Consider the following 15,639-nt stretch of genomic DNA (forward strand, 5'->3'; position numbering starts at 1 on the left):
CTTTTTTGAGGAATGAAATGCTCTACTTACGAGGTTAAATGGGCGCTGGAAAGCATTACAGAATCCATGGGTATGCACGGTTTCTCTTCCTTGTTTATAAGATTCGTGCCCTGCCCCCTCCAAAAAAATAAAGGGCAACGAATTACTTCATATTTGTACACAGCTTCTTATAAATCACCACTCGGCCTGTGAACTCTCAAGTCTGCAAGACGTTAGCACTTCCACTCTCGCGCCACAATCTCATAGCGACTTTAAATAATGTTGCTATTTATTTTACCAGGTAAGGCCCACTGAGCTATATAGCCCTTGTTGAGAAGTTGACGTGGCCACAATCGATAGCTCAACAAAGTGGCTCATCGTGTGGAAAATTCTAGCAGCTTAATAGTTTAAACACGTTATGAGACCTTCTTTACCAGTGGCAAAATATAGTGATAGGTTTTTACCCTTTAAACTGGTACAAAACTGACACCTTTATACAAGGCATCATGTTTGCAATAACCACAACACAAGCAGTCGAAATGCAGGTTGCGTCATCTGGTCCAACACCAATGGAGACTAGGCTCTAAGGAAAGCTGTCTCGGGTGTGGACCAATCAACTTCAACGACAATGCATATCATTACCATTATCAGAGTTGTTTCTTTTTGTTTGCATTTTGACTGCTTGTGTTGTGGTTATTGCAAACATGATGCCTTGTATAAAGGTGTCAGTTTTGTACCAGTTTAAAGGGTAAAAACCTACTACTAGTCTAAACACGTGTTTCTCAAGGTGGAGAGAAAAACCGGAAGACCCAAAGAAAAATCCTTGCGACCACGGGGAGGACATGCAAACTCCATGTATTCAGATGTCAGGGTCGGGATCGAACCCACGACGTTTTGCATATCGGGCGAGGTAGTTAACATCTCGCCACCGTGGTGCTATTAATTTCCACATGACAAGCCACTTCGTTGAGCTATTATTTGTGGCCAGGTTGCTTCCGAAAACGAGCTATATAGCTTAGTGGGCCCTTGTGGAGACGTTGACGCGTGATAGTTGGCGGAGCGTGACGCGTGACGCGTGACGTTTGTGTCTGCGTGTGTGTCTGTGCGTGTGTGTGTGCGTGTGTGTGTGTGTGTGTCTGTGCGTGTGTGTGTGTGTGTCTGTGCGTGTGTGTGTGTCTGTGCGTGTGTGTGTGTGCGTGTGTCTGTGCGCGTGGTACAGGTGTTGAGGCTCTGCGTGGGTACCAGGTGAACCTCCAGGGCCTACGCGGAGACTTTGGCTACTCCAAGTGCGAGCAGATCCTGCTGGACAATCCGCTCACCGCTGCCGACGTTGACAAGGTTGGATTGCGGGTTCACACGTAATAATAATAATAACAACAACAATTTAGAAACTTGTGTCGGTTCACTGCTGGATGAAGGCCTCCGGGGGGGGGGGGGCACGGTGGCAAGATGTTAACTACCTCGCCTGGTATACAGGACATCGTGGGTTCGATCCCGACCGCGACCCTCATATTTGGAGTTTGCATGTCTCTCTACCCGTGGTTGGACTTTTCTCCGAGTTGAGAGTAATTTGGCTGCTTTAAATTTCCACATGATGAGCCACTTTGTTGAGCTATCGATCTTGGCCAGGTCGCTTCTAAAAAAGAGCTATACATAGCTCAGTGTGAGCCTTACCTGGTGAAAAAAATTGTCGGTAGTTAAAAATCGTTTCCGCTGTGTTCTCCGCAGGAGTTCGTTTACGACGGCTTCGACTACCTGCAGTTTGGAGCCGACTACTACATCACGGTGGACCCGGTGCCCTTCCCTGCGAGCGGCGAGCGCGAGTTCGCAGCGGTGGAGTTCACCGCTCGCTGTGAGTCCCAGCTTCTGCTTCTGAGCGAGAGAGCGTGAGAGAGCGTGAGAGAGCGTGAGCGAGCACGAGAGAGCGCGAGAGAGCGTGAGCGAGCGCGAGAGAGCGTGAGCGAGCGCGAGAGAGCGTGAGCAAGCGCGAGAGAGCGTGAGAGAGCGTGCGGACAGTGCGGGAGGCAAGCGAGTCAGTGATTGCGGGGAGCACGACTGCAGCGGGTTGGCGCATCAGGCTACGAACCCGGTGACTCGAATACAATTCCCACTCGTAGCCAACATGTATCTATATTGAACTTCTTTCGCACCATACGTAGGCTACCTTGCTAATAGGAAGTGCTCAAAATGCTTTAACGTTCTGTACACACGCGAGTCACTCTCGTTCGTGTGCTCAGTTCCTATTCAGATTTTTTTTCCCTTTACAATCCGCATTTTGAAACGGCAAATGCAAGAAGTACCGTTATGAAATGAGTGGTTGGTCAGTGTGGCCGCAGGAAGGTCCGAATAGTCACTAAATTAATTCTAGATTTGAAGCTTTCGTGACTGCAAAGATTCATACTCTTAGGTTTTTTTGGTAAAGTCACGTAGGTAAAAAAAAAAAGAAAATAAATCAATTAAATCACGACGTTTCAGTGGTAACACAAGCTTCCTTCATCAGGTGTAAAAAGGCACAGCTGTGCCTTTTTTTTTTACGCCTGATGAAGGAAGCTTGTGTTGCCTCCGAAACGTCGTGATTTAATTGATTTATTTTCATTTATTATTTTTATTCTTACCTACGTGACTTTACCGATAAAAACCTAAGAGTGTAGTCACTAAATTATTCCATCATGTGGATCCCCGTGTCACCTCTGTTTGTTCTGTGCGGTCCCTATGGGTGTGCGATGGGGGGGGGGCTCCGGTTATTTTTGTGGAGCCTCTGATGGAAATTGCTGGAATCTCATGGTCTTCGGTGGCCTCTTTGGGTCGTGGGATTGGGTGGTGGTTCCGTTGATTCTTCTTTGGCTTCTGATGGTTTCCACGCGGCTCCCGCTTCGCCCTGGTTAACGGCGATGGCCCCAGTCGGGCGGCACGGCTCCCGCGTGTCCGTAGAGCCGCAGCGAACAAGTCCCGTTTGCGCTCGCGCTAAACCCGGCGCCTTTGGACCCAGGTCACCCTCCAGCGGCGTAGCGTTGGCTGGAGGCATCGCGTCCCCTTGGGGCAAGGAATGAAATGGGGGGGGGGGTGGTGGGGCGCTGTCCCTGCAGCACGGTGCCTGGACCTCCTCGACACGCCGCACCTCCTGCACATTGCAGAGCTACAACCCAACTCGTACCCTCACAGCTCTTGGCGAGTTCTCTCCCCCCCCCCCAGGTTGAACAGTGGTGCAGCTGGGCTTAGCGGGACCCGCCGGGTGGGGGGGTGGGTGGAGGGCGCGGGTGGGGGGGGCAGGTTGGGGACATGTGGCCCCGATGTAATGGGGCGGGCGGACGGGGCGACGGGGCAGCTCTTTTCATGACGCATCAAATGGGAAGCGACTGGGGGGTGGGTGGGGGGGGTGGGGGGTGGGGGGCGATTTAATGCACGCAGTGGCAGGGCCGACGCGCAATAACGCGGCCTTTGTTTGCCGTCCTCAATCGCTGGCTGGCCGCGATCCTAATTGGGTGCAGAGCAGGGGTTGTTTGTGATGCCTTTGAACCCTTGCTCCCTTTCCACCCTGTTGAGCGCATGTCGCGTTCTCTGGGCCCCCCCCCCCCCCATTGTCAGCCCCTCCTCCCCCCATTGTCAGGGGCCCCCTCCCATTGTCAGGACCCCCCCCCCATTCTCAGCCCCCCCCCCCATTCTCAGCCCCCCCCACCACTCACATTGTCAGGACCCCCCCATTCTCAGGGCCCCTTGCCCCCCCCCCACTCACATTGTCAGAACCCCCTGAATGCCGAGCCCTCTCTCGGTGCGACCCACTCGCCGGCTCGGCCGCGGTCGATCTGACTACCGCGACGTTTGATGCCCGGGGACGCTGGGGGGGGGGGGGGGGGGTGAAGATAGCCGCGTTGGTAAATTTTGCGAGGAGGTGCGTCGACGTGGATAATGGTGCGTGGCGCACGGATAACAGCTGAGCTTTGGTTTTTGTTGTTATAGCCAGATCGCAGGCGAGGTGGTGCAGCAGCAGGAGGAGGAGTAAGGGGTCATTAGATAGGGTCGCCACAGTGGTGTGAGATGTTAACTACCTCGCCTGGTATACAGGAGGTCGTGGGTTCGGTCCCGACCCTGACGCCTGCATATAGGAGTTTGCATGTCATCCCTGTGTTCACGTGGGTTTTTCTACGGGTCTTCCGGTTTCCCCCTCCACATTTAGAAGCATGCATTTAGAGTATTTGGCTGCTATCAATTTCCACGCGATAAGCCACTTCGTTGAGCGATCATTTGTGGCCAGGTCGCTTCTGAAACAGAGCCACATAGTTCAGTGACCCTTACCTGGTAAAATAGTTTATAATCACCAGGAAGGAAAACGCCCCCCAGAGGACCACCTCTGGGGGGGGGGGGGGGGGAGATGGAGCAAGGATAATCCCGCACGTATGCAGATGATGGATGTATCGATGGATCGCGGTATCGAGATGCCCCCCTCGAGAGACGGCGATGGCTTGGTGCAGCCTCCCTCCAGCAGGGCATCAATCGCGGCGAAGACGACGAAGAGCCATTGAGACCGGATGCGTGTCTCTGTTGAGAGAGTTTAAAAAAAAATCTAACTCATTGGACTACGTGGACAACAAATCTTTCCGCACGGAATTGCCCAGATAATGTTTGCAGCAGACATTTCTCTTACATAACTGTTATGGTTACGTGTACGTTACGGTTCCTCTACAATGACGTGTTTGTTTACCAAAGATATTCTCTCATACTTTCAAGACTCATTTTGCATGAGCGTCCTACTTTGGCAGAATGACCCAGAGGGATGCTTTGGCACTAGCTGCGTTTTTCAAAGTAAAGTATTGAGCAAAACTCAGACATACCGATACGAATAATAATTCCAGTAGAATCTGGATATAAGCTCGCCTTTTATAAGCACAGTTCAGGTATGAGCAACATCACCGCAATATCGCACTGGTTGTGTAAAAGGTGAAGGGTGTTTCTAACACAAGCACACTACTTGGGATATAAGCACAGCCGGCCTTGCTCCTGAGGAGCGTGCTTATATCCAGCTTCCACTATAATAATGCATTCATAATGTAACAAAAACAAACACGTGTTGACCATCCCACCTGGCACGGCTTCATAGCACCAAAGGCCGCGTTCGTCGTATCGGTGAACTTTGGTTGACAAGTCAAAGCGATCTCCATCAATACAGCGCTCACCTCCCGTTTATCACTCTGAGCCAGTGATGGAAATTCCACATTTCTATGGTAGGGGGTAAGTCTACCCATAGGACCAACCACTCTTGACTTCCCCACAAAGTTTAGTACTTCTTTTATCGCCCCCCGCCCCCCCACCAAAGTGTGACGATGGGCCGTGTCAACCTCCCCCCACCCCCCACCGCCCCTTGAGACAAGATTCGAATTCCTCGCAACCTTCCGATCTCCCCACCGAACAATCCCCGAATCCACACGCGGAGCAGTGCAGCGTCTCGGGAGGGTAGCGAGTCGCGCGTCCGGCCAGGCGTGTAGCTAAACACCACACGAAGCCACGCTGCGTCGCCCGTCGGTGCAGATGCCACCTGGACCCTGTGCTGCTGCTGGCTATAGGCTGAGAAACCCGTAACGTCTTGAATGCAGAAACACGATAGCATCTCTCTCTCTCTCTCTCCGCTCGACTCGTGACTCTGATCTTAAGGAAGGGGGGGGGGGCAGGAGGGGGCCTGGGTTTTGGCCGTGCGTGAGAGAGGCCGGGACCACCAACAATCGTATAAAAGGGGGTCATGGATGAGCGGGTGAGGAGGAGGGGGGGGGAGTACACCCCGAGGGCTTTTGTTTGATATCTTTTGGCTTTTGTTAGAACCCAGCCACATGTGGGAGTCCCAAAAGTCGTTGCAGCAGTGTTCGTTCCGTGCAGAAGAAATAATAATAATAAAGAAGAAGAAACTATTAAAGTTTTTTGTTTGTTACGTATGTCTATTGTATTTTTGCTGCTTGATATAAAGAGGGGAGCGTTTGCATAACTCGTGATAGTCGCGTGTACCAGCCATTCTGTGTGCAACTTTACTTGAGACGCACGCTCATCTATGGATAAACAAGTTGTTAAGTCGGTTAAACAAATATTAATATCTTGTGCAAAAAGTGGCACTAACTAAATAATACCTTTTTTTTTTCATCGATTGTGAATTTAAGATTTCACGTTTTTTCGTCTTATTAAGAGTTCAATTTAACCAACACATAATTCCTGATCTCCCCCCCCCCCCCCCTTTAACACATCTAATACTCAATCCCACGTTGGTTAACATTCCAATCTTTTGTGATACATAAGCACAAATAATATCAAGCATCTAACAAGAACAACGGTGCAAATTCGAAGCGTGGCTGATGAGAAAACATTACCGTTTGGCGACTCGCGATGCGCAAGCACACGAAACAGAAAGCGCCTCGCCACCCTTCGTGAATCACACCGTGTGTGTGGCCCTTACAAGGACAAAAAACTACCTGTAATTGGCGATATTTCTGCCAATGGCTCTTCAGAGCACATGTACGATTTTATGTTTTTTTTTATTTTTAAGTAAGTGTAATCGACGAATGTGTTATGGGTTCGTTTTCTTTTCTGCTAATGAGAAAAATATGTTGACTCGTGCCGATTTATGTAAGAGGTCATAACACGCTTTCCGCTGACATTGCCCGCTCAGCCTTGAACTTTGAGTCGTGGCTTGTCTTGTCATAATTAGAATTTTACGCTGTTATGCTGTTATTGTATTTTGTATCTCGTAAAAAAATGCCTAAATGTGCACAACTCGTGTGTGTATATACGAGTGCTTTGACCGCTCTCTTAACAACTGCACACACACACACAAACAAGGAAATTGAATTCACTCACTCCAATGCGTTTTGACATTTCAAACACACACATGCACTCGCTTGCGGCAAGAAGGCTTGTGCACACGAAACACAAACAGTAAGGTCTCTGTTTAGCTTTTCGCTGCACCGTAGGGGAAAGTGCTGTTCGTGAGCACCTATTACAAGCCTGCATGTCACACACCAGGGAGGAATGGGGTGGTCATCCAGCACCATGCCTGACCACATTTTGTCTTCCCACCCAGCGCTGGAGTGTGTAACGGGCCACATCAGGCACTCATTTGAAGGCTACGTTGACCGAGCCGCTAATGTTATCCATGGCGTGGAATCAAACCCCCCTTGGGGGTTCCTTGAGTTGTGACACAGTGCGATAACCACCGATCCACCAGTACACACCGATGAAACTAATGTTTCCATCCCTCGTTTTTTGGATTTGAAAAACGAAATGTAACCACCCCCCCCCCCCCATTCAGATTTTTAACATCTCGGCATCTGCTGGCCAAACATCGTTGTGGTCAGGAGAAAAAAAATGATTGAGATAATTTTTTTGTTCCAGGGGTGGGGGGGGGGGAAGGGGGATTGTTCCAGGGAGGCAGGGGCAAAATGTGGGGCAGAAGAACCGTGGCATTTTAAGTTGAGCGAGGGTTCTGGGAGCAGTTTGCCCGTAATTTAGGTCTAAAATTACTGCATTCCTGAAGCCACTAATCTTCTCTGATGCAGGCCACGCTCGCAACGTTTTTTCTCTTCGCTCACGGCTCGAGACAGTTGTTTTAAACTTTGCCCCGGCCGAGTACGGTAAACAAAAGACATTTTTCCATCGCTCACAATACCGTACATCACCCCTCCCACTCCACCCTCCTCGTTCGCTGCAGCGACCCTTTCTGTTATTTCTTCGCTTTAATAAATTAAGATGTTATTTTGATGATTCGCTCGTAACGAATCTCATTCGGTGACCTGGAGGTTTGTGTGTTCGCAGCAAAAAAATGTACCCCGGGTCCTTCGCATGCCTCCGCCAGTCTGATTGATTGCGAGCGCACGCGTGAGTTGACTCGTGGTATATTTTTGCCATGCCGCGAAAATACACAAAATTTCGGCTGTTAATCTTACCGTGGGGCCTCTACTTCAGCTGAACCGTGTTTCTGTCCGAGAACGCAATTACACGTTGGTTATGAATGCCCACCGCGCTCGTTTCAGACGGACGTAAGTTTACATTTTTCGCATGGTTCGACTCGAAATGTTTTTGGGCTCCTTCTTCCGCTCGTGCCGAGTTTTAAGAAATCTATTTTACTTCAAATACATTTATATAGAGGCTGCTACAAATATACAAGACTGCGTGTGTGTGTTTTTCATCCGTTTGGTGGAAATAGATTCACATTGAGCCGAGGTGAAAGCTCTCTCTGCGTACAGTTCGAAAGGCCCCTCGAATGACCCGTTGATTGACTTGTGTTTTTCTTGCCAGGGCCAGAACCTTTTTAATTGTGTTGCATTTATTTTCCTTTGGGTAGCCGTCCTTTACGGGCAGCGGCAGATTAGGCACAGGGAGAAGCACGCTTAACTTTTTATTCTAGATTTGAAGCTTTCGTGACTGCAAGGATTCATACTCTAAGGTTTTTTCGGTAAAGTCACGTAGGTAAAAAGTAAAATTAAAAGTTAATAAAAGTAATAATGGAAATAAAATAAAATAATAAATCACGACGTTTCGGAGGCAACACAAGTCTCCGTCATCAGGTGCTAAATGCAGTAATTTTAGCTGTGACGGTCCAACCTGATGACGGAGACTTGTGTTGGCCTCCGAAATGTCGTGATTTTTATTATTTTATTTTATTTCCATTATTACTTTTATTAACTTTTAATTTTATTTTTTTACCTACGTGACTTTACCGAAAAAACCTGAGAGTATGAACTTTTAATCTTGGACTTCTGCAGCCAGCAGCACACTGTTTTGTAAGAGTAAAAATAATCTGTTGCCCGATAAACGCTTCTTCGCCGTAACCTGCGAAGATTACCCGTCGTAGATTTGAAGCTTTCGTGACTGCAAGGATTCATATTCTTAGGTTTTTTCCGGTAAAGTCACGTAGGTAAAAAAATTAAAATTAATAAAAGTAAAATAAAATAAAAATCACGACGTTTCGGAAGCAACACAAGCCTCCGTCTTTAGGTGGAACAGTTACAGCACTTGGTACAGCTATCGTGCTGTGACTGTTCCACCTGAAGACGGAGGCTTGTGTTGCTTCCGAAACGTCGTGATTTTTATTTAATTTTTATTTAACTTTTATTAATTACATTTTTTTTTACCTACGTGACTTTACCGGAAAAAACCTGCGAACATCACCGGTCGTACCGGTGGAGGTGCAACCCCTGCGATTATTTTTCTCGCTTCACTTCTGGTGGGGAACAGGCCAGTCGTGTACAGTAATTGGCCAGACAGTAACATTTAATTTGTCATGAACTTAATTGACCGTTCATTTGTCGGGTATAATTTCTGCGTTTGACTTAATTTTTTGGGACGATTTTTGCCCGCCGTTGTCTTGGCTGCTTTGCTTGGTCGTGTTGAGGAAATGGTTTTTTTAAATCATTTGCCAGCGTCGGTTAATTTCCATCTAATTTCTATCATTTCCCCCCGCAGACTTGTACATTTTTGTCGGCTTACGGGCCCGACCACTAACTGGTGTGCACACCCTGCTGCTCTTAAGTCTGAGGATTTTCTCTTTTTAAACCGTGACCCTTTCTATGGGAACATTGCTCATGCTGTCCCCGCACGCTCACTGCCCACCAAAAGGCCCCCTGGCGTTTTTCTTAGCCGGCCGACCATTGTGTGTCGCACCCCGGTACCCTTGACAATAACGGACACGTTGGCGAACGAACTGCAAAGCCGGAACATTTTTTATTTACATTTTTTTTGCACCCAAGACCGCGCACGAAGTTGTTGGCACCCGGCCGGGCGCATTGGGGAATGCGTGCTTAGGCGTCTCTTGTATTGTTGCTGCAGTTCCACGTCTTTTTATCTCGACCACGTGGGAACCTGTTGAGGTTCCGCCTCGGCTTTCGCAAGGTAGACCTGGGAGAAGTTTGCACCTGATGTGCCTCGGTCGTGTTTGTGCTCTGAAATAAATGTCACGTCGTGACCAAGTTCACCCCCTCGCGGTGATTCCACAACCATTTTCGCGAATCCTTATTGGCGATTTAAGAATCACGACACATTTCTAGGAATCGATAATTTTTTTTACAAATGCGCGACGAGCGTACGTTGATGCTAACTCGATTCATGGATGCATCGCTCCACCCCTAAAGTGGCCGCAAACGCCACGAATTGACGCACGAGCTTGTGTGCGGTTCCGTCAGCCGGACGGGCGGCCGTAACGTGTGCTCGGCAGGGAGTGCGGGGGTTTACCATGATGTACAGTGGTTTGCAATAATGTGCCCGTGATTTTCCATGGTGTTCTGTGGTTAGCCATGATGTGCAGTGGTTTGCCATGATGTGCAGTGGTTTGCCATGGAGTTGCCGTGGTTAGCCATGATGTGCCGTGGTTAGCCATGATGTGCCGTGGTTAGCCATGATGTGCAGTGGTTTGCCATGGAGTTGCCGTGGTTAGCCATGGTGTGCCGTGGTTAGCCATGATGTGCAGTGGTTTGCCATGGAGTTGCCGTGGTTAGCCATGATGTGCCGTGGTTAGCCATGATGTGCCGTGGTTAGCCATGATGTGCAGTGGTTTGCCATGGAGTTGCCGTGGTTAGCCATGATGTGCAGTGGTTTGCCATGGAGTTGCCGTGGTTAGCCATGATGTGCCGTGGTTAGCCATGGTGTGCCGTGGTTAGCCATGATGTGCAGTGGTTTGCCATGGAGTTGCCGTGGTTAGCCATGGAGTTGCCGTGGTTAGCCATGGAGTTGACGTGGTTAGCCATGATGTGCAGTGGTTTACCATGGCGTGCAATGGTACCATGATGTACAGTGGTTTGCAATAATGTGCCCGTGGTTTACCATGGAGTTGCCGTGGTTAGCCATGGTGTGCAGTGCTTTTCCATGGTGTGCAATGGTACCATGGTGTACAGTGGTTTGCAATAATGTGGCGTGGTTCGCCCATGGTGTTCTGTGGTTTGCCATGGAGTGCCGGGGCTCCCCAAAGCGTCGTTTGCGAGGGGTGGTGGTGCGTGACTGAAGAGCTCCCTCCTCCACACCCCTGCGCCTCCACGCCTCGGGACCTTTTCTTTAGGATTGTCTCCTGAGGTTTATTTGGGGGCTGTCTCGCTTGGGAGAGCCGTTTTTGTGTGCCGCTGCCCCGCGCGAATCGCACACTAACAGGGCCTTAGCAGGGGGGGGAGAGAGAGAGAAAGGGAGACGACTTGCGGATCTGCAGAAATCTGCAGAAGCTTCCAACTTCGCTGCCGCTGACTCGCTCGCGCGAACCCGTGCTGTGCTTTTAATCATTTTGGGGGGAGGCGATGGCGAGGACGATGCGGCAGATTGCGTCAACCTGCTTCCTGACGTTAATTCGGTTCAAAGCGAAGGTTTCGTTTGACCCTATAATGACATTGGGGCATGATTGGGAAACGCTCCGTTGGCAATGTGGCACATGAGTTGAGTGTACACTCGCGTGTGCGTGCGTTTGTGAGTCTTCATGTGCGCGCACGCATCTGTCGCCGTCGGCTAAATCCATTTAAGTCGCACGTCATTGTTAGAAATTTAGTTTGGTGCCTTGATATCCCATGTGGCTTAAAGATGCGACCGTATAGATGTACAACGATTCATCGATTTAAAATCAATGTTTACATTCGCGATAGACGCTTTGGGATCGTGCCCATGAAATAATATCATTTGCACAATTTATATATGTGTCCATGTGTGTGTGTGTTACCCGCTTTCCAGTTAAGGTTTTTTTTAAACAAGTGTTGTTTTACTTCATTTGTATTTGTAAATAACTATGATGGAAAAATGTGGACACGTTCTTCTAACAAAAATTACATTGCTCACAAAGAGTCTAAAAGTGTACACGTCTGTTGTAACTTGTCAAATAAATGCACTTAGGATGCCGTGAATACGTTTTAATTCTGCATAAACTGCACGTGATAGATTCCATCCAATCACAGACAGTTAAAATCAGGACGCCTGCAATAAAACCAATGCATAATCACAGCACAATGCTCCAGTAGTGTCCGTAAAATGTTAAAACTGTAAGATACACAAGTTATTTACGTTAAAAACACCACGGTTTTGATTTCGGGCGACTAATTTCCCCTGGTTATAAATGGGACCCAACGTGGCTGTGAGTGTGTATACGTCTTGGTGTGTGTGTGTGTTTGTATACGTCTGTGTGTGTGTGTGTTGGTAAAGAGCGATGGTGCCATTCGTGTGTACGGTAAACACTGCGCTTCCTGACACCGTTAAGAGGCCAGCCCTGAAACCCGCAGCAAACACAAAAACAACTGGAATGGCTTTTTATTGACGCTATTAAATAAAAGTGCTTGGCCTGCAGCCTTTTTACAAAGATCATTAAAGTCCCCACCAAATTTAGTTGCCTCTGAATGCCTTAGGTGGCATTAAAAGTTTATGGCTGGCACCAAAACAGCCTTTATTTTCGAGGGAGAGGCAATGGGTGAGGGGGACGAAGCTGCGACTTTCTGCTCCCAGTGGCCGACACAACACAAACATTTGTTAATACTCAAGCGAGCCCGGTGATCCCCACGTGGTTATTGCACCACCTCCATTGCGAGGTCCCGGAGGTCACGGGAGTTGTGAAGCTTCGTCAGCCTCCTCCACGGCGGTCGTCCAAAAGTTGTATCAATTTTATCGACCCTCAACCGAGGGGATGATAGGTCGGGTAAACTCCCCAACCAGGATTTGAGCTCGCATCCAACCATGGCGGTGAGATGCCTGGTATACACGAGGTCGTGGGTTCGATCCCGACGCTGATGCCTGCTAATTTGGAGTTTGCGTGTCTCTCTCTCTCCCCGTGGTCACGTGTATTTTTCTCCACATTTAGAATCAACATCACGCGTTTACAGCATATTTTTTTACAGCATTTGGCTGCTATAAATGTCCACCCGCCAAGCCACTTCGTTGAGCTAGCATTTGTGACAGCCAGGTCGCTTCTGAAAAAGAGCTACATAGCTTGGTGGGCCTTACCTCGTCAAATAAAAATATCTGTACGTGTGTATTTTGAACCTCTTTCGCACCGTACGTAGCCAACCGTGCTAATAGTTTCCAGTTGCCGGTCACTTTCCTCTACCGCTGAGACACCGCGCCGGCAATTTTTGATGTTGCTTCATGGCATGTGTCGCACGGCAACCACACCGAGCCCCGATTTGTGTTCTTGACGACAGGAGGGTTGCGGTGGGCAATGTGGGGGGGGGGGGGGGCACTATGTTCTCTGCGAATAACTTTGATCTTGCCTAACCTTTGTTCACCGCATGGGTTATGTTACTTTCGCGGGCCAATGTGTAATTGGTTATACATCTCGGGGTTTGGGGATTATTCTGCGTCGGTGAAAGCAACAACGGGGGGGACCCGTTGTCACGAGACCGTCCCAGCCAAGGGTCAACTCAGTCCATCATCCCTCCAGGGCTGGGTAAGACGAGCAACACGTGGCCAGGATGGAAAACCGCATTGTGGGCAGTCGACAGTGGGGGGGGGGGGGGGGTTCGATGTAGAGGATGGCCTCGGGCATAGAAATGTGGAGTTTCCACCGCTGGCTCAGGACTTGTCAGGGAGTGGTGACGGGGGGAGGGAGATGTTGACCCTCCGTGACTCTTGCTGAACCTCCGTGTCTGTCTAATTTTCCTTCCGTCGAGTGAGCACAAAGCCTCCAATCACGAGGCTGAATGGCGCCAATAAAACGCGTCCCACATTTGTGACACGGGCCCCCTGGTGAGCTGTAGCTATGAACTCAAATTTTACGGCTTTCTTGAGGATCAGATTAGGCCTAGGTGCCCCCAAGTCTGCCATTCACACGCACGCACCCCCACCTCCACGTGCGTGCGTGCGGCCGTAAACAGGAGGTCACCCTGGGGTTAATGTTGGGGCGAGATGAGAGGATCGGTGAGAGGTGGGAGGTGGGGTGGTGTTTGATGGCAGAGGGGCTGGGTCGGGGCGGGGGGTACACCGCCACCACGTACGGTCAGGGGTGCGGGTAAGTATACTTCAGTCGGGTCTCCTTGCAGGGGAGGAGGAGGGAGGGGAGAGTGAAGAGAGATGGAGGAGAGGAAATGCGGGAGTGTTTGCAGGCACTGCCCAAAGTGGTGGGACAGTCGATGAACGACGGCAGCCAGAGAAAGCTGCACGCCGCCGCCACTCCAGGAGTTTGCACGAAGTTTAGATCAAGTGGGTGGGTTAAGCGCGGCCTTTTAATGGGTGCCGGGAGAGTGGGGGAGCTGGTCACAGTAGACAGGACACAGATACTACAGGGGTCAACACTCGAGTTGTACTTTAATTTTTGTAGCTTTTTTTTTGGATTTCCAATCGTGGCCCGGTTTCCTTGGCGAGGAGGGGGGGCCTGGCTGGAATATTCTGAAAAGTGGCGCTCTCGCGAAAAACGCTTAAACTGCGCGCTCGCTTTGTCGTTCGTTAAATTTGGCGGTACGTCGTTAAATGTGGCGTCACGTCGTTCTGAAGTTGTGGCTGGGGGGGCGTCTGACGGTGTGCGTCTTTTAACAGCTGGGCATCAACATGCACGAGGCTCGTTTGGTGGAAGTAGACTTGAGTTTGGTGTGACTGCCATCTCTCCCCCGACTACAAAACGTCAGTCGGTCAGCGTCCGGTATCTGACCAGTGAACGCGATACACCGCTGATGGGCAACCCCCAAACGAGTCGGTGGGCCATACGAGCCGCCCTCCTTCACCCTTGTGGGTGCCGCAAGCTCGACATCGTGCTAACCATAGCCCCACACATCATCACCCCTAGACACACCTAGACCCCAGGGCCACCACGAGGCGCTCCACGGGACGTAGGTTACCCACCACAGGTGTCGTGTATAGTGTAGTGTAAAGCACGTGTAGTGTAGCATTGTGTGCAGTGTATAGTGTATTGTTAAGCGCGTGTAGTGTATAGTGTAGTATGTAGTATTGTGTGTAGTGTGTAGTGTAGTGTGTAGTGTAGTGTGTAGAGTGTAGTGTAGAGTGTAGTGTAGTGTATAGTGTAGTCTATAGTGTAGTATAGTGTAGTGTATAGTGTAGTGTATAGTGTAGAACAATGATTAGCAATCCAGATGAGTCAGCGGGTCACGTGAGCAGCCCTCCTTCACCCCAGTGGCCGCAAACTCGACATGGTGCTTGTGCACCGACCATGGCCCACGCATCACCCTGGAGACACCTAGACTAGGCCTCCATGAGGGGCACCACGGGATGGAGGTTTGCTCACCACTGCCCTACACACCCATTGTGACTCACGAAACGCCAATCGCCTCTTTTTGCAAGGGCGGACCTGGGTTACACCGAAACTCAACGCATTCGGCAATAACGCCGTGGCCGTAACAGAAAAATATAATGGGCAACGTTTTTTGGCAGTGGCCATTCTTTAGAGCACGTAATTTATGTGCTCAGTATGAGGGCCCATTTGCCAGAAACATCAGCCTCATGTATATACATCCGTTGCAAGGCACTGGTAATGACGATCGTGGTGATGTTTTTTTTTGCTGTGATTGTGCTCCACTACCAAGGCAATCCCTCAACTTTTTGTAAGACAAAAAACAAACAAAACAACCGATAATTGAATCGAATCGCTCCTGCCCTTGGATTATCACCACAGCAGATGGGTTTTGTTAAAACCACCTAAAAGTGTGGCGTGAGGTTTTAGCGAGCGACTGCTGCGTATTTTTTTCTTATCCAATGGGATGTGCACAGACAGTGCGTGTTATA

General features: G+C 49.6%; 1 protein-coding gene across 2 annotated transcripts in view; it reads left to right on the forward strand.

Moving 5' to 3' along the window:
* Positions 1-15,639, forward strand: part of IL17RD (interleukin 17 receptor D) — an 88,106-nt gene that overhangs the window by 44,815 nt on the left and 27,652 nt on the right. For both annotated transcript variants that reach the window (XM_078872318.1, XM_078872319.1), the window contains exons 4-5: positions 1,199-1,317; positions 1,708-1,831. In XM_078872318.1, the coding sequence (XP_078728444.1) occupies positions 1,199-1,317; positions 1,708-1,831 (243 nt within the window). The remainder of the gene's footprint in view (positions 1-1,198; positions 1,318-1,707; positions 1,832-15,639) is intronic.

This window comes from Lampetra fluviatilis, chromosome 34 (assembly GCF_964198595.1).
Source record: "Lampetra fluviatilis chromosome 34, kcLamFluv1.1, whole genome shotgun sequence".
Classification (NCBI taxonomy): domain Eukaryota; kingdom Metazoa; phylum Chordata; class Hyperoartia; order Petromyzontiformes; family Petromyzontidae; genus Lampetra; species Lampetra fluviatilis.